Raw genomic sequence first — 27,840 nt, forward strand, 5'->3', positions numbered from 1 at the left:
AACCACGCAGGCCTTTCTGCAGCCCAGACAGTGGAGCAAGCAGCCTTTGGGGGCTAAACTTTATAGACTGGGGTACTCTGAGTAGTTGAAGATCAAGGGACGCAGACGGGCGGAAGAGGAGAGCGCAGGCCACCTGACCGGGTTGGTGGTGATGGTGTTGGGGGTTCTGAAGGGTCCGGGTCAGGCTCAAAACGGGTAAGTCTTCCGTTTGAGGGCTGGTCATAGACCTGTGGTAAAGAACAGGGTCCTTGTTCCGCGGAGTGTTGCTCGTCAAGTATTTTGAAGTGAGGTTGCCGTCTAGCTCTGGCGCCTGGGTCTGGATCCCGTGGGCGTCTCAGTCGGGGCTCTGGCGTCCTCCCGTGCACCCCTCCCCCATTACGCTATCCAGCAGCAACTGGCCCATCGCTGGACTCAGACCCCTCGTCGGCCCCGCCCAGCCTCAGGGTTCCGCCCCCACGAGGGTCCGCCTCCAGGTCCGCCCCGTCGCTCGCCCATTCAGATGTGGGTCAGGGGTGAGCGGGTGGAGCTGACGTCACAAGCTTCCAAGATGGCGCGGAGCGGGCGGCTGTGAGCGGCGCTCGGCGCGCTGGGCGGGGAGCCGAGCGGGGCTGGCGGAGGGCGGACAGGGCGGGCGCGTGCAGCGCAGGTCGGGCGCCCAAGACGAGGGGCCGCTGGCAGGCACATGAGGTAAGCGGCGTCCTCGAGTGAAGGAGGCGCGGGCTGGGCGCGCCCCCGGAGAGGGGGGCGTGGGCGCGCGTGGGACGGAGCGCGCGCACGGCCCCTAGTCCTGAACCGAGGCGCACGCGGGACCCTGGACGGGCGGGGGCTTTGTGGTTCAGGTGCCCGGCGGATTGCGGCCGGCATGGGACTCCGGGCACAAAGCCCCCAGGGCCGCTCTAGTCCTGGGGCGCGAGTCTGTGGAGCGGGGGTCGACGGGGTAGCGGGCGCCGGCTCTTTGTGCCTTTTCATTAGCAATCTAATCCGAACGGCGTCGGGCGAGCTATGCTGCCTGACAGGCGGGCGTTCTCCCATTATGCAAACGGCTGTACGCCTGCGGCTGCCCCTCGCTGGAACACTTTAGGGTTTCCAGAACTGCGCTTGTGTGTCTGGTCCGCGGTCCTTTTCCTTTAGTGCCCTTTCCTGGCTGGGAGACTGGCCGTGTCAGGGACAGGGTAGGGCTTAGGGGGCATGGCTCCGTGGCTGGGTGGGCTTTCTGCCCTGCCCCCAGACCTTTGCTGTAGGCAGCCGCCTGGCAGGAAGAGAGATGGGCTTGGGGGGAGGGGGTCGGGTGGCAAAGGAAGGGACTGGCTGGCTCAGGGAGTGAGTTGAGGGGCCCTAGCTTGTCATTCTCTGTTTATCTTCCAGAATGGGCCGTATGCACACAGGCCTGGGTGTGAGTGCTAGGGGAAAATACTTCTCCCTGGGGGGCAGTGACTTAAGGTACTTGGAGTGATTGAGACCAGATAATACTCCCAGCGGCCGCACCCAGAACAGTTTTGGACTACCTTGAGACGAGAGTTCAGTGCTGATCTTGGCTGGCCGGAGAGATTTAGAAGTCATTTACTTATGTGTTGTATCCCTCTCTTCACAGTGTCTCTTCTAGTTATAATTGTCAGGCACATTTGGAAAGCTGTGTTTCAGGCCCCTCACTTCCAAACAGCAGGAGGGGTGTAACACTGAGAGGCCACCCCCACTGACATATGTGGCGTTGGGGGAGGGGCGGATCCTTGCCTATAGGAATCCTGTGACTGGACTGTTTCTGGGGTCTTTTGCTCGTAGGACCGGGAGATCGGGCAGGTAGTGGAGGGGTTTATCTTCTAGGCTGAACTTGGGATTTCCAATCTAGGACAAAGGTTGGCGGGATGGAGGCAAACCCTACAGGGATGCCACGATTATTGCTTCTGATTCCTACTGGCCTAGCCCCTCTTCTGTTATCTGCCTGTATCTGGAATCCCTGGCTTTCAAGCAGACATTTTTAGGATCGTAGTCTGTGTAACCACTCTGTAGCTCTGTCTCAAGGAGAAAAAGTATGCTGGGTGGAGCAGAGCTTCTGGAGTAGTCTGAAATACAGCAGATGGTCCAGCCTCAGGCTGGCCTCTAGAGACAAATGTGTGGCCAGTCCTTCGGACTTAGGTTTTTGCAAGAAGTCTTGTGCCTGCAGGTGATCTTTCTGTCCTGTGCAGTTATATATTTTTTAAATGGAAACCTCTGAGACTTACAGAGTAGACTTGGGGAAAGCTGTGCAGAGTCTTTGCATTGCCCACCCGCTTGCTGGGAGTGGAAGCAGCGCTGTTCACTCAGCTTTCTGCTTTGGCTCCTGGCTTTCTGCAGGTTAGTTGTAAGGTGTTGAGAGTGCTTGTTGACCAGCTTGTCTGGCTGTTCGAGTTCGGCTGTGTGCCCAGAATTTCTTCCTGCAGTGTTTTCCTGCCAGTTGTTGGGACTTGTACATTAGTCACTGAGCTTTTATGAGCGATTCCTGAAAAGAAAATATCTTCCTCTGATCGTAGGAAGAAGAAGCTTGAGGGAGCCCTGTCTTTAAAACAGAACCAAAATGATTTGCTGTAATTGCTAGAAGGAGAAGAGGTGCAGGCAGGGCAGGGGCGGTGTGTCCTGTTCTGCTACAAGTACCTGCTCTGAGGACAGGTAGGCAGGATTCCTTCCTCACTTCCTGGTCTTGGCCAGCAGCCTAGCCTCTTCCACAAGCTGCAATTCTAGATTAATCCTCACACAGTGTTTTCTTTCCACAGATCAGATTTCTCATTTTGTTAATAAGCACAGTCTCTGATCCTCCTGGAGTCAGCTGTTGTAGATGGAGAGCGACAGGGTTTTGCATTATTGAGCTGTAGGGAATGCTGTGCAGTCTTCGTATGAGTTCTTATTGCTTGTCAAGGTCAGGCTTGAAGGGTGAGCTTAGGGACATGAACTACTCTTCTCCCCTTTAAGCTGAGCTGGAGTTTGTTAAGAGATGACACTGCATTTCTTTAGTCGTATGTCTGTGCATGTATGTATGTGTGTATGTATGTATGTGTGTGTGTATGTATGTGTGTATGTATGTATGTATGTATGTATGTGTGTGTAGATGGGCAGCACTCAGCTAGAGCTGAGGAACAGCTTGCAGGAGTGTTGGTTCTCTTCTTCCACCATGTGGATTCTGGGGATCAAAGATGTCGTAAAGCTAGTTGACAAATACTTTTGCCCACTGAGCCATTTCTCTGGCCCAAGAAAGAGGGTCTCACTCTGTACCTTGGCTGGGATTAATGATAGGTGCCACTATGATCAGCTTTATTTGTTTGTCTGTCAAGACAGGGCCTCACTGTGTAGCTCTGACTGTCTTGGAACTCAAAGCATGGCCTGCCTTTGCCTGACAAGTGCTGAGGTTAAAGGTGTGTGCCACCACTGTTCGGGGGTTTTGGTTTATTGTTTATTTTTAAATAAGAAACAAAGGGTTGGAGAGGTGGGGTTAAGAGTACTGGCTGCTCTTTCAGAAGACCCAGGTGGTTCACAACCATCTGTAAGCCCAGTCTTAGGGAACCTGGTGTCTTCTCCCCTCCCAAGGCACTAGGCACTCCTGTGGTCTGGGTGCATAAAGTTAAAACCTCAACGAAAATAAGGAAACAAGGTCTCTCAGCTCTGACTGGCCCAGAAGGTACAGACATCCACCTCCCTCCCATAAATCCCTTGCTGTTTTGTTTCTGAGACAGAGTCTTTCTAGCCCTGGCTGTCTTGGAACTCACTAGATAGACAAGGAACTCAGAGATCTACCTGCCTCTGTGTTCTGAGTGCTGAGATTAAAGGGGTGCCCCACTGTACCAGGTTCCTGAGATATTTTAATATAGATTTTGAGCTCTGTGATTAAGAGAAAGGCCTTCAGGAATAAAATAAGATGCTTGTGAATGTGGCTTTCACAGAAGAGCAAAGAGATACCTTCTTAGCAGCTCCTGAAAAGGGACCAGTTTTGGAGATGTAGAGGTGCGAGAAGGAATAAAGTTCAGTTTACCTAGGGAGCGCCTGTCTCTGCTATTTTGGTTGGTCTGTTGACCTTTGGGGTCAGTTTGACTCCATCCCTGTTCATAGGCTGGGATTGAAGGCCTCTGCCTCCTGAACCTGATCTCTAGCAGGGCCTGAACTGAGAAGAAGTGGTCCTTCTTGCAAGTAATCAGTTCTGTGGAACCTGGTTAAACAGGGTCCCCTGCAAGTCAGTTTGGGGCAGGGTGAGTGGACTTGGTTGGAAGCCTGCAGTGTGCCTAGTTCTGTGGTTCACTCTGCATGTAGCCGTGGGCAGTGATGATGCCCACTTTACTACCCATGTCTAAGATAGAGATAGCTTGAGTGTACACCTGTGTTGTCTTCCACCCTTCAGTCTAGAGAAGACAGCAAATTATTAGAAGAGGGTGGCGTGGCAGGCATGGTGGGAGGGGCCATGTAGGTTGGAGGAGTGCTGTGGACGCCATGTTGGCAGAGCTGAGTGATAGTTATTTTTATTACACTTATTTGGTGTGTGTGTGTTTGCCGATTAAGGGAGCTGTTGATGCCCTCCTTCTAACATGTGGGTTCTAGAGACTGGACTTACATTGTCAGGCTTGCAGCGAGCAGCTTTACTCACTGGGCTATCTTGCCAACCCTGTTTTTGTTCTTTGAGATAAGGTCTTAATGTGTACCCAGACTGGCCTCAGACTTGTGCTCGTCCCTCAGCCTCCAGAGTGTTGGGATAGTGTGTATCTTCTTGGGCAGCTGAGAAGACTAATTTTTATCTTGTCTCCTCTTGTCTCATCCCCACCTCCCCACCCCCCAAGGTTTCTCTGTGTATCCTTAGCTGTCCTGGAACTTGCTCTGTAGACCAGGTTGGCCATGAACTCTGGGATTAAAGGTTTCACTACCACCACCTGGTGAGGATTTTTTTTTCTTCTCCCCCTAAAGGCCATGGAGGAGGAAGGACTAGGAGACCACGGAAAACATTATCTTGCAGGTTTGTGAAGCTTGGGAAGTGCGTGCCCCCCAGATGTGTGAGACTCTTTTGCAAACTTTGTATTTACTCAGCCACATTTTCTAAAAATAACTTACAGCATGTCTAATTGTGCTGGCTCTGGCACTCACGGACTTGTGTGCCACTGCTCTGCTTTTAGGGCAGAATGAAACGATAGGAGCATCATTTCAGTTCAGCAGGAGTGTCTTGAGACTGAGGTTTATACCTTGCTGGGATTGGAGGATAAATGCTCTCGACTTGAGAGCCTATGAGAGCCTTTATTACATGATGTCTGTAGATACTTGAGCTTAGACCAGGGAGGGATGATAGAGACTTTACTCCAAGACACACTGGATTTCTGTTGGAAGCTATGAAACAAGCCTGTCCAGATTGTTTCTGTGCGCGTGCGTGCGTGGCTGGGGAGGGAGGGGGAATGAGTAAGCTTGCCTAAGGGTTAGGGAAATGAACTGGGAAGGGCCCTAAGAAATAACTGGTCTCAGCCTTCTGGGAGATGCGGATGGGGAACCCTAGTAAGCTTGATTCTCTGAAGGCCGGACGCTACTACAGTCCAGGAGGGGAGGGAAAGGCAGGCCTGGGAAGGGCATGCTGGAGTGAGTGGGGAGAATGACCCCATAATACTCCTGGAACCTTCAGAAAGACTACCATAACTGATGAAAATATTCTTGATAGAGGGGAAAGAAGCGTGGTTTTGGGCTTGAAGTCAGGGGACTGAGGATCTTAGAACCTCCAAGGTGAGACAGCACGAGTCAGCCACTTGCATCTGGGCCAGAAGTCCGTCCTGTTTCTTGTGAGATGGAAATAGGTGTAGATCCTTGTTTCCTGATTGAGGGCGAGCTACCTCCCCAGAACCTTCTTGTGGGTGAACTGGGAAGTATGGGATGTGGAAAAGGGCTGTTTGCCAGGTTGCCCTGTCTGTCCTATGGGAATTCCCGGAAGGGTCCAGGTCCGGATGGGAGGGCTGTTTGCTCTGCATGACTACAGCTGCTAGGCAATTCTGTGTGGCTGTGGGGCAGCAGACCTTATTACTGGCCAATGCCTGTGGGTGGGCAGATGCTTTGGCTGATGGGAGGGACCACTCCCATTCTCAATGTAGCGTAGGTTTGAGCCCCATTGAAATTTTCATCAACCCAGCTGAAGACTCTTCCAGGTGAAGGACCCATGACTGTTCCTGGTCTATGAGCTCTCTCACCTTGCTGCTTGGAAGCTGCATAAAGTGAATGAAAGGACAGATGGGGCCTGAGACCTCAGGGGCCTTTCCTTATATGGACACAACATCTATACTGCATGGGATGGTGAACTTGGGCTGCCTGTGAGCCTAGCACTGTTTCTTGTGTTGTGCTTGACTTAAACCGTGGGCTTTATCAGGCCTCTGGGGAGCTTAGTTTCTCCTTAGGTCCTGTGTTTCCGGCAGTGAAGCTGGTATGTGGCTAAGTTTAAGAACCACTGCCCCAGCAAGTGGTGTACCATCTTTTGTTTATAACAGAATCAAGCAAAGGATTGAGCAGTAAGGTTGAGTAGGGTATACTGTTAACTTATTTGGGAGGGCCTAGTGGGGTTAGCAGTTACTCACTGAATGAATGGACATAGCAGCAGAGGAACCCTGAACAAGGGTGAACAGCAGGGCCTGAGCATGCACTGAGGGGTCTAGAATGTTCTCTGTGGAGCTGCCTCCTTCTCTGTACCCTAAGACTCAGTCTCACCCACCCTGTAGCCTGTGCTCCATAGTTGTCTGGCCTTGGCTTGGTTGTGTTCTTAGGTTCCCATTGGCCTTCTCTGTAACCTGACAAACCTTTGTTTGTAATGGCTCTCTTACTAGCCCTCTTTAGCCCCAGCTGAGATGTGACATAATTAGGATAGCTGCCTCTTCTTTAGTCTCTTTGTCCTCATTGTCCCTGGGAGAGACCTTGGTCCTGGAGGTTATTTTTGAGCTGCATTGTATAGGCAAGATGTGTGAAGCTACTAGTAAGGGGTTGGGAAGGTGTGGGTTCAATGCAGGGGTGTGAGAGGCAGGGCTTCAGGTTGTCTCTGCCTCTGCAGGAACAGAACAGTGGGAGGTCCTGGTGTTCAGTTTGGGTCTGTGGGGTTAGCGCAATGATTGTGTGACAGAAGTGTTAAGACTTCTTGGTGGTGTCCTAGGTAGGAAGTGTGGTCTTCCAGAGGACGGAGAGCCTAGGTACAGGCAGTGAAGGGATGCTAGGGACACAGGCAGAGGACTTTTATAGTGTGCATATTGGTAGACAAACCTGAACAAATTGTCTTATGAGTATAACCTGTTAGTTAGTGTACATGCATGCATGTGTTGTTGTTGGGGGGGGGGGGGACTTTCACTCCCAAGGCACACACGTCCCTTACCTATACATGTGTGTAACACCATGTCTAATTTTTTTTCTGGGGTAGGAATCAGGACTCCCATGCCTGCTAGACTAGCACTCCCAAGCTACAGCCCAGTGCGAGCTTTTCCTTTAGTAGGAAACTGGTGTCGGTGCTTCAGAGTTCTTGGCCGAATGCTAGGAAGATGCTGGTGGAAGAGGGATGGCCAGTTCTTTCAAGCCCTTACCCTTGCTCAGAATTGTAGTAGCATATTAGACAGGCCTGCATTTAATCATCAGAACATCCTGTGTAGTTCTAATCATTTTTTCATCAGTCCCCATTGTACACATGATTCAGAGATGGTACAGTCACAGAGACAGGAAGTGTTCAGGGAAGTTCTAGCAGAGAGCCATGTGTGGGAGCTATGCATACAGTCCGAGGGCACCTTATTCTGAGTGGTACTGGGCTGGAATACCTTTTTCAAGATAGGATCTCACTATGTTGCCTTTGACTAGAACTCCTTATGTAGACCAGGCTGGTCTTGAACTCACAGAGCTTGGCCTGTCTCTACCTCCCAAGAGCTGCAGAGCTAGAATCAAAGGCATTCACCACCGTGCCAGGCACAGCTCTTTCTTTGTAAATGTTTAGGTGCTCTTTATTTTTTTTTTGTTCTGGAGACAGAATCTCACTATGTAGCCCAGGTTGACTAGTTTACTATGTGACTCAGGCCTCCCTTGACTTGTTTTTTCTTTTAATTTTTAAAACTAAAATATTATTACAGAGTTTCCCCCCTTCTTCCCTCTAATACCATTCATGCATCCACCATCCTTCACTTTTAAATTCATGGTCTCTTTGTTTCTTTTTCTTTTCTTTCTTCGTGTGTGTGTGTGTGTGTGTGTGTGTGTGTGTGTGTGTGTGTGTGTTTGAGACAGGGTTTCTCTGTGTAGCCCTGGCTGTCCTGGAACTCACTCTGTAGACCAGACTGGCCTCCAACTCAGAAATCCGCCCGTCTCTGCCTCCCAAGTGCTGGGATTAAAGGTGTGCACCACCACTGCCCAGCCTCTTTGTTTCTTTGTTGCATATATGTATGTGTGTAAATATACATGCTCTTATGTATATGATTTCAGGGCTCACCACTTGGAATTAGATAATTAATTGGAGTGAGTGACTTATCCCTAGGGACAAATTCTCCCTTCTTTCCCCAGTCCTGAATTCCCTGTAGTTCTTTGTCTACTAGTGGATCTTCCTGAGATTTTTCCCTTCCACAATAGTATGTCTGTTGGTGTTATTTGTGTTCTATTTAGGCAGCCATATTTTTTGAGGCATCTAGGAGACAGTATCTTTCAGTAGCAGAATTCCTCTGGCACCTACAGTTCTGCACAGTGTTCCCTGAGGCTTAGGTGCAGGAGTTTGTTATAGATGTATGTATTCATTGGGTCTGGATATCTCTGTATTTTTTTTGCCAGTTGTACATGCCCCCTCTTCCCCCCCCCCCTTTTTTTTTTTCCAAGACAGGCCTTGTGTACCCCAGGCTGTCCTGGAACTCATTCAGTCTTGAGTCTAGGGCTCTGCCTATCTCTGCCTCTCAAGTGCTGTGGTTAGAGGCATATACCACCACCACCCCCCCACCTTTTTTTTTTTTTTTTTTTGAGACAGAATCTCAATATATAGTCTTTGCTGACCTGGAACTCAAAGAGATCCATCCACCTGCCTCTGCCTCTGGTAGTGCTGGGCTACCACATGTTGCCCTGAAGTTTTCTTTTCTTTAAAAGGTTTTATTTATGTATATGAGTACACTGTCGCTGTCCTTGGGCACGCCAGAAAGAGGGCATCAGATCTCATTACAGATGGTTGTGAGACACCATATGGTTTCTGGGAATTGAACTCAGGACCTCTGGATGGGCAGTCAGTGCTCTTAACCACTGAGCCATCTCTCCAGCCCTGCCCCCTGAGGTTTTCTTTGACATTTTTGTTTTTAAGTTTTGTGTGCTTGCGGGGAGCTTGCTGGGGGACATGGGCATGTTGGTGTATTTCTATAGCATGCAAGTGGGACTCAGAGGGAGCTTATAGGAGCCGAGTCGTCTTTCTGTGTGGGTCCCCAGGATTGGACTCAGGTTGTTGCCTATATTTTCCTCTTAAATTACTTTATGTGTGTTAATGTATGACGAGTGTGTGGGTCAGAGCCACCTATGGGATTTGGCTTTCTCCTTCTATCTTATGGTTGTGGGAATCAAACTTGGGTTTGATAGCATACTCCTTTACCTGATAAGTCATTGTGTTGACCTACAAATGAGGTTTTCTTTTTAAAATTGCTTTTGATTTTTTAGGGGGAAGGGTGCTGCATATATGGAGGTCAGAGAACAACTTGAGGAAGTTGGTTCTTTTCACTATGGGTTTCAGGATCTAACTCAGGTATGTAGGCTTAACAGCAAGCACTTTTACAAGGTGGGCTGTGGCTGAGGGTTTCAGTTCAAGTGTAATTGGAAATGATGCTCAAAGCTGAAGGGTTCCCTCACCCCAGGGACTAGAAGACAGTAAAGGGCTCCCTGGACTAGTTAACTTTAATAGCAGCCCCTTCTGGGATTTCTGGTCTCTGTTTCATGGTGCCTTTGCTGAACAACTAACTCCAGGAGGGGGCTTTAGGGACAGCCAATACCGTACCTCAGAGCTTACTTACAGTTTTCCCTTCTAGAAATTTTTCAGTCTGGGCAATGTGATGTTCTCAGTCACTGCCACTGTTGCTGGGTGAGCAACAGTGCAGGGTGAGCCTTTCAGTAGATGAGCACAGGGGCTGGAGCAAGGATGGGAGAAACAAAGCCACTGTTTTCAGGCCTTCTCAAAGTGCCTCCAGGTAATCAGGCACTGGGCTTGGGTTGCCCTTTGGCTGTGATAAATCAACCTAAACTCCAGAAGGCCAGGTGTGAGCCTGAGGCAGCCCCCATACTGGCTGAGGGGAGAGGATTGTTTCCAAAGTCCCACATTCCATGCATGTATGGACGCTGATAAGAGCAGCACTGCTTGCTTAGTGTTCTTTGGGTAGAAGGGGACTTTGACTTCATGCCCCCAGCAGGCAGCATGCTCATCCACATCCTGCTTCCTGGTAGCGCCCTTCCCCCACAGGTCTCTTCCTTGTATCCACAGCCCCAGACCTGTTATTCATGGATGCCATTTCAAACAGTCCTTTCATTCATTTATTTTAAAATTGCTACTAACTGGGCTGTGGTGGCACATGCCTTTTTAATCCCAGCACTTGGGAGGCAGAGGCAGGCGGATCTCTGAGTCTGAGGCCAGCCTGGTCTACACAGTGAGTTCCAGGACAGCCAGGGCTACCCAAAGAACCCTGTCTCAAAAAAACCAAAACAAACATCAAAAAACAAGAAAGAATACTGAAGACTGTATGTCACCATTCTCACAGGATTGTTTGTAGATTTTGGTCCCTTTTATAATATTTAGACATTACTGATTTTTGCTTTAGGGGTTTTGTGGTAGGGTGGGGCAGGGACTGAAGTAACTCAGACTAGTTTAGAATTTAGTATAGTTCCTTGAACTTTTGATCCTCCTGTATCTTCCAAGTGTAAGGATTACAAGCATGCACTATAATGCCTGGTTTATTTGGTACTGGGGATTTAACCCAGGGCTTCCTGCGTGCTAGACAAGTACTTTACCAGCTGACCTATGTCCCCAGAACCCCTTTTGTTTTTTGAGACAGAATCTTATTATGTAGTCTGTAGTCCTGGTTGTACTGGAACTCACTCTGTAGACCAGACTGGCCTAGAACGAATGCACAGAGATCAACCTGCCTCTTCCTTCTTCCTCCAGAACAATGGGATTAAATATGTGTATCACCACACTTGGTCCCAGCCACTGTTTAAGGTTGTCTGTTGCACATGTTCTTAGTGTTTGTTCTCTTGTTAGCTAGAACAGAGGTTCAGTCTCTCTTATGCCCAAGGAGACAGTCCCAAGACTGAGTGTAAATTTCCATTACCAGATGCACATCTTTGAATATTCAGAGTGGTCAGTGGGAAGAACACACGAGGCTCTTCTGTAGAAGACTTGAGTGCAAGATTGGGGCCAGGACAGGCCTGCATGTGTTTGTAGTGGGAGACAAACTTACTTATGAACCAGGGAGCCTTACCCTATAGAAAATACTGGTTACCTGTGGTACATTTGAGTATTCAAGTGAATATTATGATTTTGGAAAACTCGTGTCCATGATGGTGGGCTGAACACTTGCTAAGAAGATCACTCACTTGGCAAAGTGCTAGACATGCAGTTGTACAGCTGTTTAGCATACATGTAAGAAGCTGGACATAGTGGCGTGTGCTTATGATCCTAGTCCTGGGGAGGCAGGATACTGGATACCTAACACTGAGGTCTAGATCTCAGTGAGACCCAGTCTCAAATAAGGTAAACAGCTGTGGAGGGAGTAGAGCTCCATGTTTCTCTCTCTCTCTCTCTCTCTCTCTCTCTCTCTCTCTCTCTCTCTCTTCCCTCCCACCCCCCCCCCCCACGTTGGATAAGATAAGCAGCCTTATTAACTCATGGGATTTCTTGGTGGTGTAATGTCTAGAAGAACTGGCTTCAGCAAAGCCCTGTGGTGGATGTCTGTAATCTCATCTATTTGGGATGCTAAAGTAGGATCTTCAGTTCAGGTCCAGCCTGAGCTGTGCAGTAGTGATCCTGCACTTAACAACAACAACAAAAAAAGGCAAGAGCTATGTGTGGCACATTCCTGTAATCCCAGCACCTAGGAGGGGAGGCAGGAGAATCAAGAATTTGCTGTCAGCCTGGGCTTTATGAGACCATGTCTCAAAAAACAAAAAAACAAAAAACAAAACAAAGCAAACCCCCAAAACATCCCAAAGAATATTCTGACATTCATCTTTCTTTTCTTTTCTTTTCTTCTCTATGTGAGCACACTGTTACTGTCTTCATGAAGAAGAGGGCATCAGATCCCATTACAGATGGATGTGAGCCACCATGTGGTTGCTGGGAATTGAACTCAGGACCTCTGGAAGAGCAGTCAGTGCTCTTAACCACTGGGCCATCTCTCCAGCCCTCTGACATTCTTCTTAACCGAGCGCTGATCAATGGGACTAGGGTGGACAGGAGGAGAGGCGACTAGACAGAAGTACCTCAGCACATGCTGGTGTTAGGTGAGGATCAGAAGGAAGATGAAGGGATCAAGGGGAAAGGGTCACTGGTTGGAGGCTTGGCCTGTGGCTTTCTTACGGTAGTTTGGAAGGATGAGGTGGGCTTAGCACCCCTCAGGGAAGAGTTGAATCTAGGCTAAGCTTGAACTTTAATGAAAGTGGCAATGGGAGAGTGACTTGATGTATATTTGAGAAAGATAACAGGATGGATTGTATTCAAAATCAGAGGGGGGAGGGATTCAATGCTCTATACGTTTTTTGTGCGGAGGCCTTAGGGGAGGGTGTTTTTAGACATGGGTTAATTTTTTTCCTTTTTTAAATTAAAAGTATATTTATTGTATATGTGTATATGTGTACCCTGGCATGGAGAAGCTGAGAGGCCAGTTTGCGAAGGTAGTTCTTTCTCCCATGTGGGTTCCATTGAAGTCACAAAGCAACTTTAGCTGCTGAGGTCATTTTGCTGCCTCTTGTTTGCTAGGCTTGGGATGGAACCTTGGATCTCGTGACTACTTAGACTGGATCTTAGGAATAGGAAACCTGTAAAGTTAGGTATACCTGTTCTCCACATATATGACAGTCTGGCTTTTCCTTAGGGCAGGGTGATGCTTTCTGTATGGTCTCTTGTTGGACCAGAATCTTTTAACCCCCTACCCCCATTGTTAATAGAGTTGAGTAATGTTGAGATACCTGCACTGGGTTCTCAATGTGGAACTGTTTTGGGATTTTTATGCAGAGTAGTCTCAGCTTTTGTAGAAAGTTAGGATATTATTACAATGGTGTAGTCAGATGATGCGAGTTGTGTATTACAGTAGCATTAATAGTGGAAAGCCTACTGCAATTGAAGTTCTTCCTGTGTCACATAAGAAGCAACCCTTCACCCCAGCTTCTGGGCATGTCCATTTCTTTGAGGCTCATTCTTGTCCTATAGGAGTTGCCACTCATGGGTGTTGTGGGCTGGCCTTTCCTTGCATCTGGCTTATTTGAGTTGGTTTGTCTTCTGTTCACACAGCTGGCCGCAGCAGTGCTTGTCGCACTCCAGAGACTGGAGTAAGTGGAGCTGACGTTGTGGATGTGCTGCCTCACGGTCTTGCCTGTCTGGCAGCCCATCTTTCACAGTTGGGCTGTGTTGCTCCAGGAAGAGAAAGCCCCTGTTCATTTTACCTTCTGTCCCTAAATCCCCTCAATCAAAGCTAAATCTTTCCAAAATGTGCTTTTTGTTATTTTGGTGGGAATGGGAATTGTAACCTAGAGTGTATTGAAGATTTATATGTCCAGCTCTCTGTTTACTTCTAAGGCTTATATCACCAAGACCAGGTTTTTTTTTTTTTTTTTTTTTAAGATTGATTTATTTTATCTTTAATGAGTGTTTTGCTTTCAAGTATGTATGTGCACCGTGTTGTAATTGGTGCCTACATAGGACAGAAAGGGAGCATTAGATTGCCTGGAATTGGAAATGGTTGTAACTCACCATAAGGGTTCTGGGAGTTGAAACTGGATCCTCTATAAAAACAAGTGCTCTGAATCCCTGAGCCATCTCTCCAGCTCCTAGATTTATTTTGCTTTTTATTATATGTTTGTGCACATATTAGACACAAGCACATTTAAAAATCACCATTTTCTTTTGATCCTGGGAAGTAGTCCTTATTCCTTGTTTGCTTAATTAAATTCCATCATTATGGGTCAGAAGTTAAGAGCACTGGTTGCTTTTCCAAAGAACTTGGGTTCCATTCCCAGGACCCACATGGCAGTTCATATCTGTAACTATAGCTCCAGGGAAAGCTAACATTCTCATATGGTCTCTGTGGGCACCAGGCATTCTTGCACTGCACAGACATACATGCAGCAAAATTCCCATTCATGTAAGATAACGTTTGCCATTGGTGGCACGTCTTTCACTCCAGCATTCAGAAGGTAGAGGCAGGCAAATCTCTTGAGTTCAAGGCCAGTCTGGTCTACAAAACAAATTCCAGGACAGCCAGGGCTATACAGAAAAGAAACCTTGTCTCTGACAAAAAAATACCACCAAACCAAACCAAAAATTTTTATCCATCCATCCATCCATCCATCCATCCATCCATCCATCCGAAACAAGGTCTCTTATGTAGCCCTGGCTGTCCTGGAACTCACTATTTTGACCAGACTGGCCTTGAAACTATAGAGATCCAGGTGCATGTGCCACCATTCCCATTCTCATGCAGTAGACCACCTCAAGTGTGTAACAATCATGGGCAGTGTAGGTTTGGGGTACCTGCTTGCTTTGGTGTCTTTGAGACAGGCTTTTACTTTGTAGTACAGACTTACCTCAGATTTGTGCTGATGCTTCAGACACTCAGGGCTAGATCTGTAGGCATATGCTGCCGTGCCTGGTCTCACCTCAGCTTTTACCAGTGAATGAAGCAGCTCTGTCTTGGGAAGACGCCTACATAGAAAGCTGTGTTTATAAAGTGGAAGATAAAGTCAGAGGTATTTTATAGTACGTCTTGAGCTCCTACTTGATTTAATACTTTGTTGGTTTTAGGGAAGTTGGAGTCTTGTCTCCCAGAGCTTTGGGCTATGTGACTGCCTAGTGACTCAGCTGTGACATACACCTCCTTCTGGGATTCAGTTATCTCAGTTGAAGGATGTCCTTAGGCAGATGGGATGGTCGTGATAGCCTGTCCAGCTGGGTGGCCCAGGTTTCCTGGTGCCCTTTCAACTCCTTGCCTGTGGAATTCTACCTACTTTCATCGTGCTGTCTCTGCGTGTCCTCCCTTGCATAGTTACTTTACTTTTGTTTTAGTGTTAGAGATGGAACCCACAGCTTCTTTCATGTTAGGCATGTCCTGTACCAGTGAGCTGCACTCCCTAGCCTGCAGAGCCTCTTCTCTTTCTGTGTTTAAAAATGTGTTTAACCAGTGGTGGTAGTGGTGACTTTAATCCCAGCACTTGGGAATCAGAAGCAGGCGGATGGGTCTCGTAGTTTGAGGCCAGTCTGGTTAAATGGTTAACATGGTTCTAGGACAGCCATGTCTGCATGGTGAGACTATGTGTGTGTGTGTGTGTTTTTTTTTTCTGTGCCTGTGCAGAAGTGTGCACAGTACATTTGTAAATGAGAGGGCAGTTTCTGTAGCAGTCATTGTTGTACTGCCACGTGGGTCCCACCTATAAAACTCAGTTGGTCAAGCATTGCTGCACGTGCTGAGCCATCTCCCCAGCCCAAGCCTCTTCTCTTCCAGTCACTCATGCCTCTTCTCTGACCAGTGTGCATTGCCTCTAATAGGGCCCTCAAACATTTCAGCATAGACTGGGAAAAGCTTAGAGTGCGTTCATTCTCTTCTGTGTGCTGTAGAGCTGCTCTTAGAGTTAGAAAAGGAGGAGGTGGCCAGTCCTGCTCTCTGATTACATCACCTTAGTAGAACCTGAGAATTGCTTTTCATAGAAACTGTGGCGAGAGGAGGGCTGGGCTCTTGGCATTTAAGTGCCTTTTGCTTTCCAAGAGGATGGTTTGGGAGAGAGCCAGGAGTGGCTGGCTAGCATCCAGATCTGGGCTACATAATTTGGCAGGGTTTGCCCAAAGCAATGAGCTCCACCCGTTACCAAGCCCAAGCCTAAAGGGCATGGGGTCACCACACCTGGCTAGGGATATTCTTAGAGAAGCAGCAAGCCCTGCCTAGTCCCTAATGCTGGCTAGATGGCAGCTCACTTTTTCCTCCTGGCGGAGGTGATAGACCTGTGCCCTTACAGTGAGTAGTTAGAGCACTGGAGCAGACAGGTGGTGCAGAAGTGTCATTTTGTGATGCTGGATTTGAACACAGGGCCTTACACAAGGCAGGAAAGCACCCTACCAGTGACCTAGGCTTTGAGGCCTCTAGGGGTAGGAGGGGAAGGAGCCCTAGCTCTCCCAAGCAGGTCTGTAGCTAGAGGACCTTTATGAGAGAGGAAAGTTAACCACAGCCCCTCCCAAGTCAGGTTTTAGACCCTCATTCTGTTACTTACGTACTTTCTTTACTGTGGGCAAGTTGCTTAACCCCCAAGAACTTATCTGCAGCTGGAGGTAGAGATAATGGTCCTCATAAGCCTGTGGCTGCTTTTAGTGAGACCAGACCTGCTCAGACCTGTTCAGTCACTGCACAGCCCCATCCCTGGAAGACCTATCTTACTTGGGCAGATGAGACTTGTATGGACTATAGTGGAAGGCCAGGATGGATAGGCTTTCGTGGAGGAGTCCAGGAGAGGGGCGGGGTTAAATGGAATCTTAAGTTTGTGACTATGTCTGCTCGTAGTTAGGCCCTGCTCTGGGCATTGGGAATCTTCTAGATTCTCAGTTGCTTAGTCTCTTTCAGACAGTCCAGGTTTGGGGTGAACCACGTGGAATATGAGATTACCATATGGGAAGTGAACAACTGTCCTCACATTGAGGACAGTAGTAAAATGTCTGGGGTCCTCTCTGACATTAGTCGGGTGTGCTTACGTCTCTGGGATATGGAAAGTGCCTGGCGGTTATGACTTGTTCATCAGTAGTGTTCCTGTCTCAGCCTAGCCCTCTCACCTGGTAGGGGCACACTCAGGATGATGAAACTCCTTGGGGTGAGCCAGGCAGGAGCTTTTTCAGTCTGCCAGGCCTTCTACAAATGCATACTCTGGCAGAGTCCGTAGTTGCCAGGGGGAAGGCAGGATGAGAAGGTTCTCAAGAGGTCTGAGTGGGATGGCCCCCTTTCCTGGCCTTTTCCCTTTTCACCAGGCCTCCTAGCTGGGTGTTGAGCAGAGGAATTCCAGTCCAGGTGCCCTAGGATGCCTCCAGGAGGGTTCATTCCTGCCCTAGGGGATCAGGCATTGAGTAGAAGGGTGAGGAGTATCATGTGGCTTGAAACCACACCCTGAGTCTGGGCCTCACTGTGTGGGCCTTCTAGTCCTCTTGTTCTAGAAGCTTGGCTAGCAGCCTTGTGTGCAAAGGGAGTCACAGGAGGCTCCATAGCCAGACAAGTACTGAGCGTGAGCCTTTGGAGACTGTGGCATTAGGAAAGGTGGGTATGTAGGCTGATCTGCGGCTTTTGAAAGGAGTAGAGTTGAGACTTTCTCAGTTTTCTACTTAAGCAAGAATCACTTTTATCTTAAAACTTTTCTCAAGTCTTAAGGCTGGGCCATAATAATGCTGTCCTGTCCCATTGTAGGGAAAAGAGGGGCCTTCTTCACTAGTCTTTGAGGCTTCCTAGACACTAGCCTTTCCAGCAGGATTATGGGTAGGTCATTCCCCCAATGAAGTTCCATTTTGAGGATCAGGAGATGGCACAGAGACAGTGGGAAGCCCAGACCATCATCTGTTATATTCATTAGCCACTTGAATGCTGTGTTTAGGCAGGGAAGTGGGGTGAGTGAATATTGAGATTGGGGGTACATGGGGGAAAGGAGGGAGGCCCTGAAGAACTGTGCTGGGTTGGGGCTTTGACTGACTCTGGAGAAACCAATAGTGTTCCCCCAGTCAGAGAGGAGCCAGGAGTGACAAGAGTCTGTGTTGCCGTGTGGCCCGTGCAAGCCTGCACTGATTTGTGTCAGTTGTGCCTTTTGTAGAACTTGATGTTTACTTCTTCCATCTTGAACTCACAGAGATCAGGATTTGGCAAGTGCCGTGGCAGAAGGCTGGTTTAGGCTGAGGTGTCTGACTGGCTAAGATGGGGTTCATGGCTCAGTGGTTCATCTTGCCAGTTTTGTTGGCTTTTCTTCTGTCCATTGCCCTCTCCGGTGGGTGACCAGCTCATGAAACTTGGAGCTCCAGAGCTGGTTCTTTGTTCTGTGACCTCTGGGATGATGAGCCCACTCTGAAATGGGAGCTGCTTTTAGGGCTGGAGAGACAGCTGAGCCTGAAGCCAAGGACTGAGGCCTCTCAGTCTAAGGTCTATACCCCAGGTCTGGTCACATTCCTGAAGGACCTGTCCTCTGGCCCTAGGGATGGTGTGGGGGAAGGGCTGTCAGAGATGGGTTCCTGGCTGCTGCAGGTTCCTCTTACTCCTGCTTGTTCCTGGGGAGACCAGGCTGCTGTTTGTATGGAGTACAGGGATCCAGAACCTCAAGATTCCTCCTGTAGAACCCAAAGTGGTGGTGGTTGGGAGTGCCCCTCACCTGGGGCTGCTGTTGGCTTTTGTGCTAGGTTGAGCCTGTAGACCCAAGAGTCCTCTTGCCAAGGAAAGAAGGGGAAGGAGGCCGCGGAGTCAGATTGGCTCTTATAAATAGCCCTTCCACAAGTGGCTCTGGGGTTTGACCTTTTGTTATGTAAATATGGCCAGCCTTCCCCTAGCCTCCTGACAGCCAGCTGTGTCTGGCCTTTAGCCTCCCAAGATGGCCCCCCAGAGTTTTTTCTCTCTCTCTCTCTCTCTCTCTATCTCTCTCTCTCTCTCCACCTCCCTCCCTCCCTTCCTTCCTTCCTTCCTTCATTCCTTTCTCTCTTTCCCTCCCTCCCTCCCTCCCTCCCTCCCTCCCTCCCTCCCTCCCTCTCTTTCTCTCTCTCTCTCTCTTTCTTTCTTTCTTTCTTTCTTTCTTTCTTTCTTTCCTTCCCTTCCTTCCCTTTCTCTCCCCCCCCCCCCTCTTTCTTTGAGACAGGAGCCCTCTTACATAGAGCAGGCTGGCCTGGAATTTACAGATACCAACCTGCCTCTGGGAGTGCTGGGATTGAAGGCAAGGGACTTGTACAGTGTGATTTAGAATCTACACAATGCCACCCAGCTGCTCATACCTGATACAAGGTCTCTCTTGGGGGGTTGCGGGGGCAGGGAGTGTCATTTTTTTTTCCTCTTGCTTTGTCGCCACAGGTGTTCGTAGACCTCTTTGGGAGTAGAGACCCTCCTTGTACCTCTTTCCCTCACTGATGCCTGCCTTCTTTTCTCCAGGTAATCAGGCTTTGATGCACCCTCAGGAAGTCTGTGCGCTCAAGGAGGCCACCCCCGCCGGCTGCTGCTCACATGGTTTCTGGGCCCCTGGCACTCCGGTAGGCCTGGGAGAGGAAGAATCACCAATGGTTTCCAGTCTTTGGGGCTTTCTGGGCCTCTTACAGCTTTGCAGTGTACATTGTGTCCTTGCCCTCAGAGTTCAGGTTGCTGTGTGTGCACGGTGCCGCCCGGGGAGCAGCATGTGGGGGGACGTGTGGCCCAGGCCTTGGGCACGTGCAGCTTTTCTTCTATTTCTCTTGCTAAGCCTGAGGTACCAGGTATTACTGCTGGCAGAGCTTGGCACTGCCATTGCCCTGGGGCTGATACACAGGGCATGGTGTGGAAATCATACCTTAGGCTCTTTGTTTCTACCTAGCATGTAGAGAAGGCTTGGTTTTTATCGTCTCCAGCCTCTCAGTATCCCACTGATGTGCTTCAGCTGTTGTGGGCAAGGGGCGGGCAGATCCCTCCCTCGGCAGGTGTTTTCTGTGGGGCCTAGTGTTAGCATTCCTGTAACATTTCTGTTGACTCACAGTGTGCTCAATTGTTAGTTTTTTTCTCTGAACAGGGCAGATGTTGGGCTGAAGAGAACTTTTTTCAAGGGAGGGGAGAGATGGCATAGCAGGCCCACCTGGAAGAAGACAGGACTAGAGCATTTCGGGGATAAGGCAGGACATCTGGGGTGGTAGTGAGCTTCAGACTTGTTCAGCTACTTGGAAGCCAAGCATGGTATACATAGGACATTCCTTTAATACTGGTGCTTGGGAGGTAGAGGAAGGGTGATTTTTTTTTTTTTTTTTTTTGAGTCGAGGCCAGCTTGGTCTACACCTCAAATTCCAGACCAGGTAGGGCTCCAGAGGAAGATCCTGTCTCAAAGAAAGAATTGGACCCTGAGTTGGAGGCCCATAGTTCTCTGTGTAATTAATGTAAGCTTCCGCAGCCCCCAGACTTGTGCTGTGGGCCCTGATGCTGCAGAGCTGGCAGCTGTGTCTCCATGGCTGTGGCCTCGGAGACTTTGGGTGTCTCGGCACTGGTGTGGCCGTGTGGAGTCAGGTGTGCAGCTGAGGGCTACTTCTGGCACTTCGCTCCCCTTGTTCTCCTGGAGAGCTCTTTGGAGTGTCTTCCTCCGCTGCACAGCGCACGCTTGCTTCCCACCTGGACACACTGTTGCTCTGCTGATGGATTCCTTGGAAGACCAGAGGCATCTGTGTGTTCATTACTTACTCACTGCAACTAGAGTCCATGTAGCTTGTCTGGAAGGACCAGCATGCTGCCTTCTGCAGGCTCCAGATGGCAAACGGTCCTTCCTAGAGAGGGCGCAGGGCTCACGAGGTTCACAGGCCTGGGCAGGGCCAAGTGTCCCTTATGCCTAGATGGTGGTGAGCCTGTAAGGGTCCAGCAGTTACGGGAGAGAGGGTACAGTAACTGGGTCAGGACCAGGAGTCAGCAAATGAGGATGTCTTGGCTGCCTGAGGGTTGAAAGGTATCCCAGGGCAGAGCAAACATTGTGGGCCAGAGTCTAGCAAAGGAATTTGGTTTGGCTCATAGTTTTTTTTTTGGGTTTTGGTTGGGTTTGGTTGGGTGGGTTTTTTTTTTTTTTTTTTTTTTTTGTTTTTTTTGTACCTTTTTTCTTTTAAATTTTAACCTTTTAGTTTAAGGAAACTAAAAGAGAGAGAGAGAGAGACAGACAGACAGACAGAGACACACCAAGGTTTCAAGCCTAGGCAGAACTGGCCAGCCTATACTATGGACCTACTGTGTTACAGGGGAATTTGCTCTCCAACCTCCATAGCCACCTGCCAGTCATTTTTGTAGGTTCTCCTTGTGACCCCTGACCTGTGAATGACTTCTTTCCTAACTGAGGGAGTAACAAAGGAAAATTCAAAGCCCATTACCACTTCTAGATTTATTTTATGTATGTGAGTGTTTTGCCTGTGTGTATATAAGTGCTTGAGTGCCTGATGCTGCAGCGGTGAGAAGAGGGCATCAGATTCCTGGGAGTCGGCATTACAGACGGCTCCAAAGAGCAACAAGTGCTCTTAGCCATGAAGCCCTCTCTGCCCAGCTTATAAACCTCATGTTTTGCTTGTATTTGTCATGACCTGTTTTTCCATGTGAGTGGATGGCAGGGGATGAGAGGACACGCTCTTTCTTATACATAGTGAAATCTGTCCTATACACTGTGCCTCAGGAGGGTGGAATCAGGTGGGCTTAGTGCATACCCTGTGCCAGGCCTTCATGCAGGTTGCAGGTTAACTATCCTGCCTGTTCTTGCCCACAGGTGGTGCCCGTGGGCAGGGCACAGGGACGTGGGGCCAGACATGGAGCTTCCCAGCCATTCAAAACAGCTCCTGCTACAGCTGAATCAGCAGAGGGCTAAGGGCTTCCTGTGTGACGTCATCATCATGGTGGAGAACTCCATCTTCCGGGCCCACAAGAACGTCCTGGCTGCTAGCAGCATCTACTTCAAGTCCCTGGTCCTTCATGATAACCTCATCAACCTAGACACAGACATGGTCAGCTCCACTGTGTTCCAGCAGATCCTGGACTTCATCTACACGGGCAGGCTGCTGCCCAGTGACCAGCCACCCAGTGACCAGCCGTCCAGTGACCAGCCATCTGAGCCAAACTTCAGCACTCTGCTCACTGCTGCCAGCTACCTCCAGCTGCCTGAGCTGGCAGCCCTCTGCCGCCGCAAACTGAAGCGATCTGGCAAGCCCTTTGGCCCTGGACGAGTGGGTACTGCTGGCATGGGGCGACCAACCCGCAGTCAGCGACTGTCCACAGGCTCTGTCATCCAGGCTGGATATCCAGGGCTTGTAGATGGGCGTAAAGGACACCCTGCTCCCCAGGAGCTCCCTCAGGCCAAAGGCTCAGATGATGAGCTTTTTCTGGGCGGCTCTACCCAGGAGAGCACACACAGCCTGGGCTTAGGGGGCCCAGCTGGTGGGGAGGTGGGCTTGGGGGGCTGCAACACCAGCACCAACGGGAGCAGTGGGGGCTGTGAGCAGGAGCTGGGTTTGGACCTGTCCAAGAAGAGCCCACCCTTACCTCCTACAACCCCTGGCCCCCACCTTATTCCTGAGGACCCAGCCCAGCTGAGTGACAGCCAGCGAGAGTCACCCGCACCCACTTCGACCTCCGCCCTGCCTGTCGGCAGTAGTGCCTCATTTGTTGAGCTGGGGGCCACTCCTGATGAGCCCATGGACGTGGAAGGGCCCGAGGAAAACCACCCGAGTCTGCTGGAAGGACAGGGTGGGCAGCCTCGCAAGAGCCTCCGTCATTCAGCCCGCAAAAAAGATTGGAACAAAAAGGAGCCTGTAGCTGGCTCCCCCTATGATCGGAGAGAAACGGGGTCTAAGGGTTCCTGCCCAGGAGAAGAAGGTGAGGGGCCTGGGGACAGGGTTCCCAATGGCGTTCTGGCTAGCAGTGCTGGTGGAAGTGGCCCCAGTGCATCATATGGGGAGTCATCATACCCCTGCAAGGAGGAGGAGGAGAACGGCAAAGACGGGAGTGAGGACAGTGGGCAGAGTGGGAGCGAGGGGGGCAGCGGCCACACTGGCGCCCACTATGTGTACCGGCAGGAAGGCTTCGAGACGGTGTCATATGGGGACAACCTTTATGTGTGCATCCCCTGCGCCAAGGGCTTCCCCAGCTCCGAGCAGCTCAACGCTCACGTGGAGACACACACAGAGGAGGAGTTATTCATCAAGGAAGAAGGGGCTTATGAGACGGGCAGTGGGGGTGCAGAGGAGGAGGCTGAGGACCTGTCAACACCCAGTGCAGCCTATGCAGCCGAGCCTCGACCTTTCAAGTGCTCAGTTTGTGAGAAGACCTACAAGGACCCAGCCACGCTGCGGCAACATGAGAAGACACACTGGCTGACCCGTCCGTTCCCCTGCAACATCTGTGGAAAGATGTTCACACAGCGAGGCACCATGACACGCCACATGCGAAGCCACCTGGGCCTGAAGCCCTTCGCCTGTGACGAGTGCGGCATGCGTTTCACCCGCCAGTACCGCCTCACAGAGCACATGCGCGTGCACTCAGGTGAGAAGCCCTATGAGTGCCAGCTCTGTGGGGGCAAGTTCACCCAGCAGCGCAACCTCATCAGCCACCTTCGCATGCACACCTCCCCTCCCTAGGAGCCAAAGACCGCGGGAGCCCTCTACAGACTTGCCACTTGGGAACCCACGGAAGCATGGTGGGAGGGTTGAGCCCCAAAGTCTGACATGAGGCTCCTGGCAGCCCCTCTGGCCCAGCCTCCTCACTCCCAGAGCTTTAATCAACAGTGTACCAAGGGAAGCCAAGAGGAGAGAAGCTGACCAGTCTAGCCCTATGCATGTGGTGCTGGCAACTATTCTACCTCCCCAGTCCTGCTAGGCTTTCCAGCTCCCTGAAGGAGCTGCCGAAGAGCCGGTGGGGTCCATCATGTGGGTGCCAGTGGGACCTGGTTGGTCCCTTTCCTGCAGGTTGGGCTGGGCCACAGGGCTTCCCGTGGCCAAAAGTGGTGCCTGGAGCAGACCTAGCTGGCAGGGACCTCGACTGTGTGTGTGCATGTGTGCTTGTGTCTGCGGTGCAGTGTGACTCTGGTGTTGGGATGCTGGTGCTGGGTGGCAGTTCCTTTCTCTTTGAGCTGGGGTGGCAACTGCTAGCTGGCACTAGAACAGTCAGGGTGACCCGCTGCCTACCTCTCTGCAACTAAAGAGCCCTCTGGGCCTGTATTGCTGTTATTCCTACTGAGCTGTTCCTGTTTCTTTTTTACAGATTTTAAAAATTCTTTTTTAAAACCAAAATGAACAATATTTTCCTCCTGCCTCTTTGGGGATGAGCCTGGGTCTGCAGACTGAATGTAACTGGGGCAGCTGTCCCTCCCTGTCATTTTCCCTAGTCCTGGTGCTTCGGCATGGTTGAACCTGCCTCTCCAAGGCCCCAGAAGCCCTTCTTGCCCAAAGGCTTCCCTGATCCTGAGCCCTGCCTGCCTGGGCTTCCTCAGGAGAATATGCTTTCCCATAATTTCTAAGGAATGTCCCTTGTTAGAGGTACTTATTTTTATTGAGAAGTACACCTTTCCCCCATGTATCTTTTTGAGATGTTGGAACTAGAAGGTCTGAAGTTTCAGAGGGTGGAGGGGAGGCTAGATTCGTGCCAGAGCCATCGGTACTCGTGTGTGTGTGTGTGTGTGTGTGTGTGTGTGTGTGTGTGTGTGTGTGTGTGTGTGTGAGAGAGAGAGAGAGAGAGAGAGAGAGAGAGAGAGAGAGAGTGTGTGTCTGTGTGTATGTGTGTCTGTCTCATGCACAGATGCTTCACTTCCTTGCTCACTGAACATGGTGGAGTGTGTGTGTGTGTCTGTCTGTCTGTCTGTCTGTCTGTCTCACGCACAGATGCCTCACTCCCTTGCTCACTGAACATGGTGGAGAGCCTTCTGACCTTTTCTACCTCTTGAATTCAATACCCAGTATAGTTGAGGCTTAGCCACTTGCTTTTGTTTTTCTGTAGTGGGAGTAACCTGGGCTTGGGCTGGCCCGAGCCCCTTGTGTTCTCTGAAGGGATGTCTGCTGCTCAAGGGATGCAGTGGGGGAGGCAGGTGCTGGGCATCTGAGTAACAGAAGCCATGAGGAGGGAGCAGCTCCCTTTTATGAGCCAGGGTCAGATGGAAGTGAACCCACCCATTCTGTTCCCTTCTGAGCTCAGGTATGTCTGGTAACCTACTTCAGAGCCAGAGGTAACGGTTGACCCCTACCTATACTGACTTAGTACAGGGTCAAGCTAACTAACCCTTACATGGGTGTATCAGCCAGCCTCAGATGTTTGCATGGGCTCTTGCAGGGAGCAAGGCAAGACCAAGATTGTCTATGCTCTGCCCCACATGAGCCACAGAACTGGCCTATAGGCCTCATCGTCATGTTGCTTCATGGTTTCTCATTTTCCTTTTGATTTTTACTTCAGACCAAAAAATTTCAGAGTCATCCCTTGCCTGTCTTCACCCCTCAGAGACTCTGGAGCCTGAGTTCAGTACCCAGAGGGTGTTGGGTATGGAAGTGAGGGTGCCTGGCCAGGCTTCCACATGGTTCCCTTGTACTGAGCCAGCTCTCCATCAGCCCCTGCCTGGAATCTTAGTTCTCTGACTGAGATCTGAATGCAGACCAGGGCACCTTCTATCCAGGGAAGTGGCAGGGCATGCTAGCCTCTGCGTCCCACCCACCCACCCACCCATATTTAAGACCTAGGACACAAGGTGTGTATGCATGGGGACCCTGTGTGGCCTCCCAGGCTGTGGGCACCCTCATCTGCAGAAATTCAGGGACTGGGAGCATGTCTGTGCAACAGAGTATTGTGCCACCTTAGTGTTGTACCAAGCCTTTTCTGTATTTTAATGAGAAAGCAGAACACTAGTTTCCTATTTAAAACTTAAAGGTTGTTGGGATGGTGGATCCACACTTGGATTATTCTCTGTTTTGTTTCCACTGGTGCATGCTTGTGATTGTGTCTCTGTGTGTCTGTGTGTATGGAGATGCTAAGAGCCTCATGGAAATCAGGCCACAGGAGGCCAAGGCCGCGTACAGTTCTCTGTTTTAGTCATTTAATTCCTGAATGTTTTGGAGGAACAGGAAACAGAAAATAGCAGATGTCGTGTAGGAAAAAAAAAAGTTAAAAAAAAATCAAAAGAAAAAAAAAAGCTCATACCCAAATTCACAAAACCTATTTTTTAAACCAAAGCACATTTTGAATGAGTATGGAACCTCAGTGGGCTCAGAAAAAAATACTAATATATTTATCTCATTGTTTACATAAACTTATACAGTTTCAGACCTCAGCAGCTATAACATCAGGCCCAGGGAAACTCTTCCCTCCCACCTGGGTCCTTCTGAGTCGACCCTTGAGCAGCGCAAGGGCAGAGGCAGCCCTGGGAGCTGGGTGAGGACTAGAAGTCCCCCAGCTTCACCTGAGCCCTCATTCCCATTTTTTGGGGCCTCTTCAAGCTCAGCTGCCACCAAAGAGCATGCACCAAGCTGACCAGCCTGCAGGCTTCCTAGCTGAACCCAGAGGGTGGACATTGGCCCTGCCCATGAGCCTTGTGTTACTGTGAGAGTCACTCAAGCCAAAAAGCAGGTAGCTTTATGACGCTCAGTGGACTCCGTCATGCACACAGCCTACCCTGGGCAGCAAAAGGGTCTGACTTGAGTCTGGTCCTTACTAACAGATGGTGCAAACACTCTCAACAGTGTTGTTTTTGTATCAATGTTTGTGCAGTGATGAATGTATTTATTTCTCAGACTTAGGGCAAACTGGTGGAGCAGGCCCGGCTCTGCCAGTGCCCACTCCTACCAGACCGAGCTACTGCAAGGGCTCTTCCAAGGTTGCAAAAAAGAAAAGATGAACTTATGGACTTATAAGAATCTCAGACTTGCAGTATAGCCATACACCTCAGCTGTGACTCCTGACCTCATGTGGCCCAGGAAGTGTGTTTTCCGTCCATCAACACTGAGGGGAGCCGGGTCCCCACCTGTTGCCCACACTATCAGTATTCACTGGACCTCAGGTCCTTGTGCAGGAGTGCGATCTGCCAGGCAGTCAGCAGGCAGACTGCTGCCTTCCTGAGTAGGGGAAACCCTGGGCAGCCGGGAGGGCAGGGCTCAGGGAGCAGGAGCAAGCGCTATGAACGGAGGCAGAAGCAGCCGAGGGCAAGGCCTGTAAAGAATGGGCGGCCTCTCAAGGCCCTGCTGTGCTCTACTAAAGGGACCAAGGTCTTCCTTTACCCAGTCACGATGGGGCCAATGTTACTGAACCTATGAAATGGATGCCAGGGATGAGGGATAGAGAGGGGCCCGACCTCAGTCTGACATTCCAACCCAGGAAAGGGTGGGAGCTGTGGAACCGTGCTGCCCAGGACCCCCTTCCTCGGATGCCTGCAGCTCCAGTCACCTTACTTTCTACCAGGGACCCCTCCCCCTACCTCACCTTGCTATTTATTGCTGTAATTTATTGACCTCAAAGATGCTGCATAACAGACCTCACTTGGGGCAGGGAGAGTTCCCAGGGTCCGCCCCTCCACTTGGTGGGGCCCCATGGGGCCAGGTGCTGAGAGGAACCCCCTGTACCCACCCATCACTCATTTCCTTCAGGAGCCCCAGGTTGGGCTCTATCCATCCCATTTGCAAATACCTCAGGAGGGATGGGGTATATCTGTTTCATTTAATTGGAACTGGAAGAGGGATCACGACATCCTCTATGCCCTTCCCTGAGCAGGGGAGGGATGCTAGGATCGCACTCCTGTACTGGTCACCCTATTGCCACTCATCACATTGATTTGAGTTTACTTCCCTAAAGAGTTTGGATGGATGCGTTCAGGTCAGAGCTGCAGCTTTGCAGCTGTCCGATGTTAGAGTGATTTAGCCATGACTAATCTCTCCATTCAAAAGCGTGCAGTCTTAATGTACAGTGATGAGAAACTGTTATTTTATGATCTTTTCATTAAAAGCTTGATTGAAAA

At 50.0% G+C, this 27,840-nt stretch overlaps 1 protein-coding gene across 3 annotated transcripts; it reads left to right on the forward strand.

Annotated features, from left to right (window-relative positions):
- Hic2 (HIC ZBTB transcriptional repressor 2) lies at positions 1-27,840 on the forward strand. 3 transcript variants are annotated; one of them, XM_076942538.1, is made up of 3 exons: positions 1-195; positions 19,308-19,405; positions 21,628-27,840. In XM_076942538.1, the coding sequence occupies exons 2-3, from the start codon at positions 19,380-19,382 to the stop codon at positions 23,489-23,491; spliced, it is 1,890 nt and encodes a 629-aa protein (XP_076798653.1). In that variant the 5' UTR covers positions 1-195; positions 19,308-19,379; the 3' UTR covers positions 23,492-27,840. The 3 variants fall into 3 exon arrangements, with proteins under 3 accessions (XP_076798653.1, XP_034371356.1, XP_076798652.1); XM_034515465.2 differs by lacking the exon at positions 1-195 and adding an exon at positions 532-687; XM_076942537.1 differs by lacking the exon at positions 1-195 and adding an exon at positions 9,613-9,706.

Source organism: Arvicanthis niloticus, chromosome 12, assembly GCF_011762505.2.
Source record: "Arvicanthis niloticus isolate mArvNil1 chromosome 12, mArvNil1.pat.X, whole genome shotgun sequence".
Lineage (NCBI taxonomy): Eukaryota > Metazoa > Chordata > Mammalia > Rodentia > Muridae > Arvicanthis > Arvicanthis niloticus.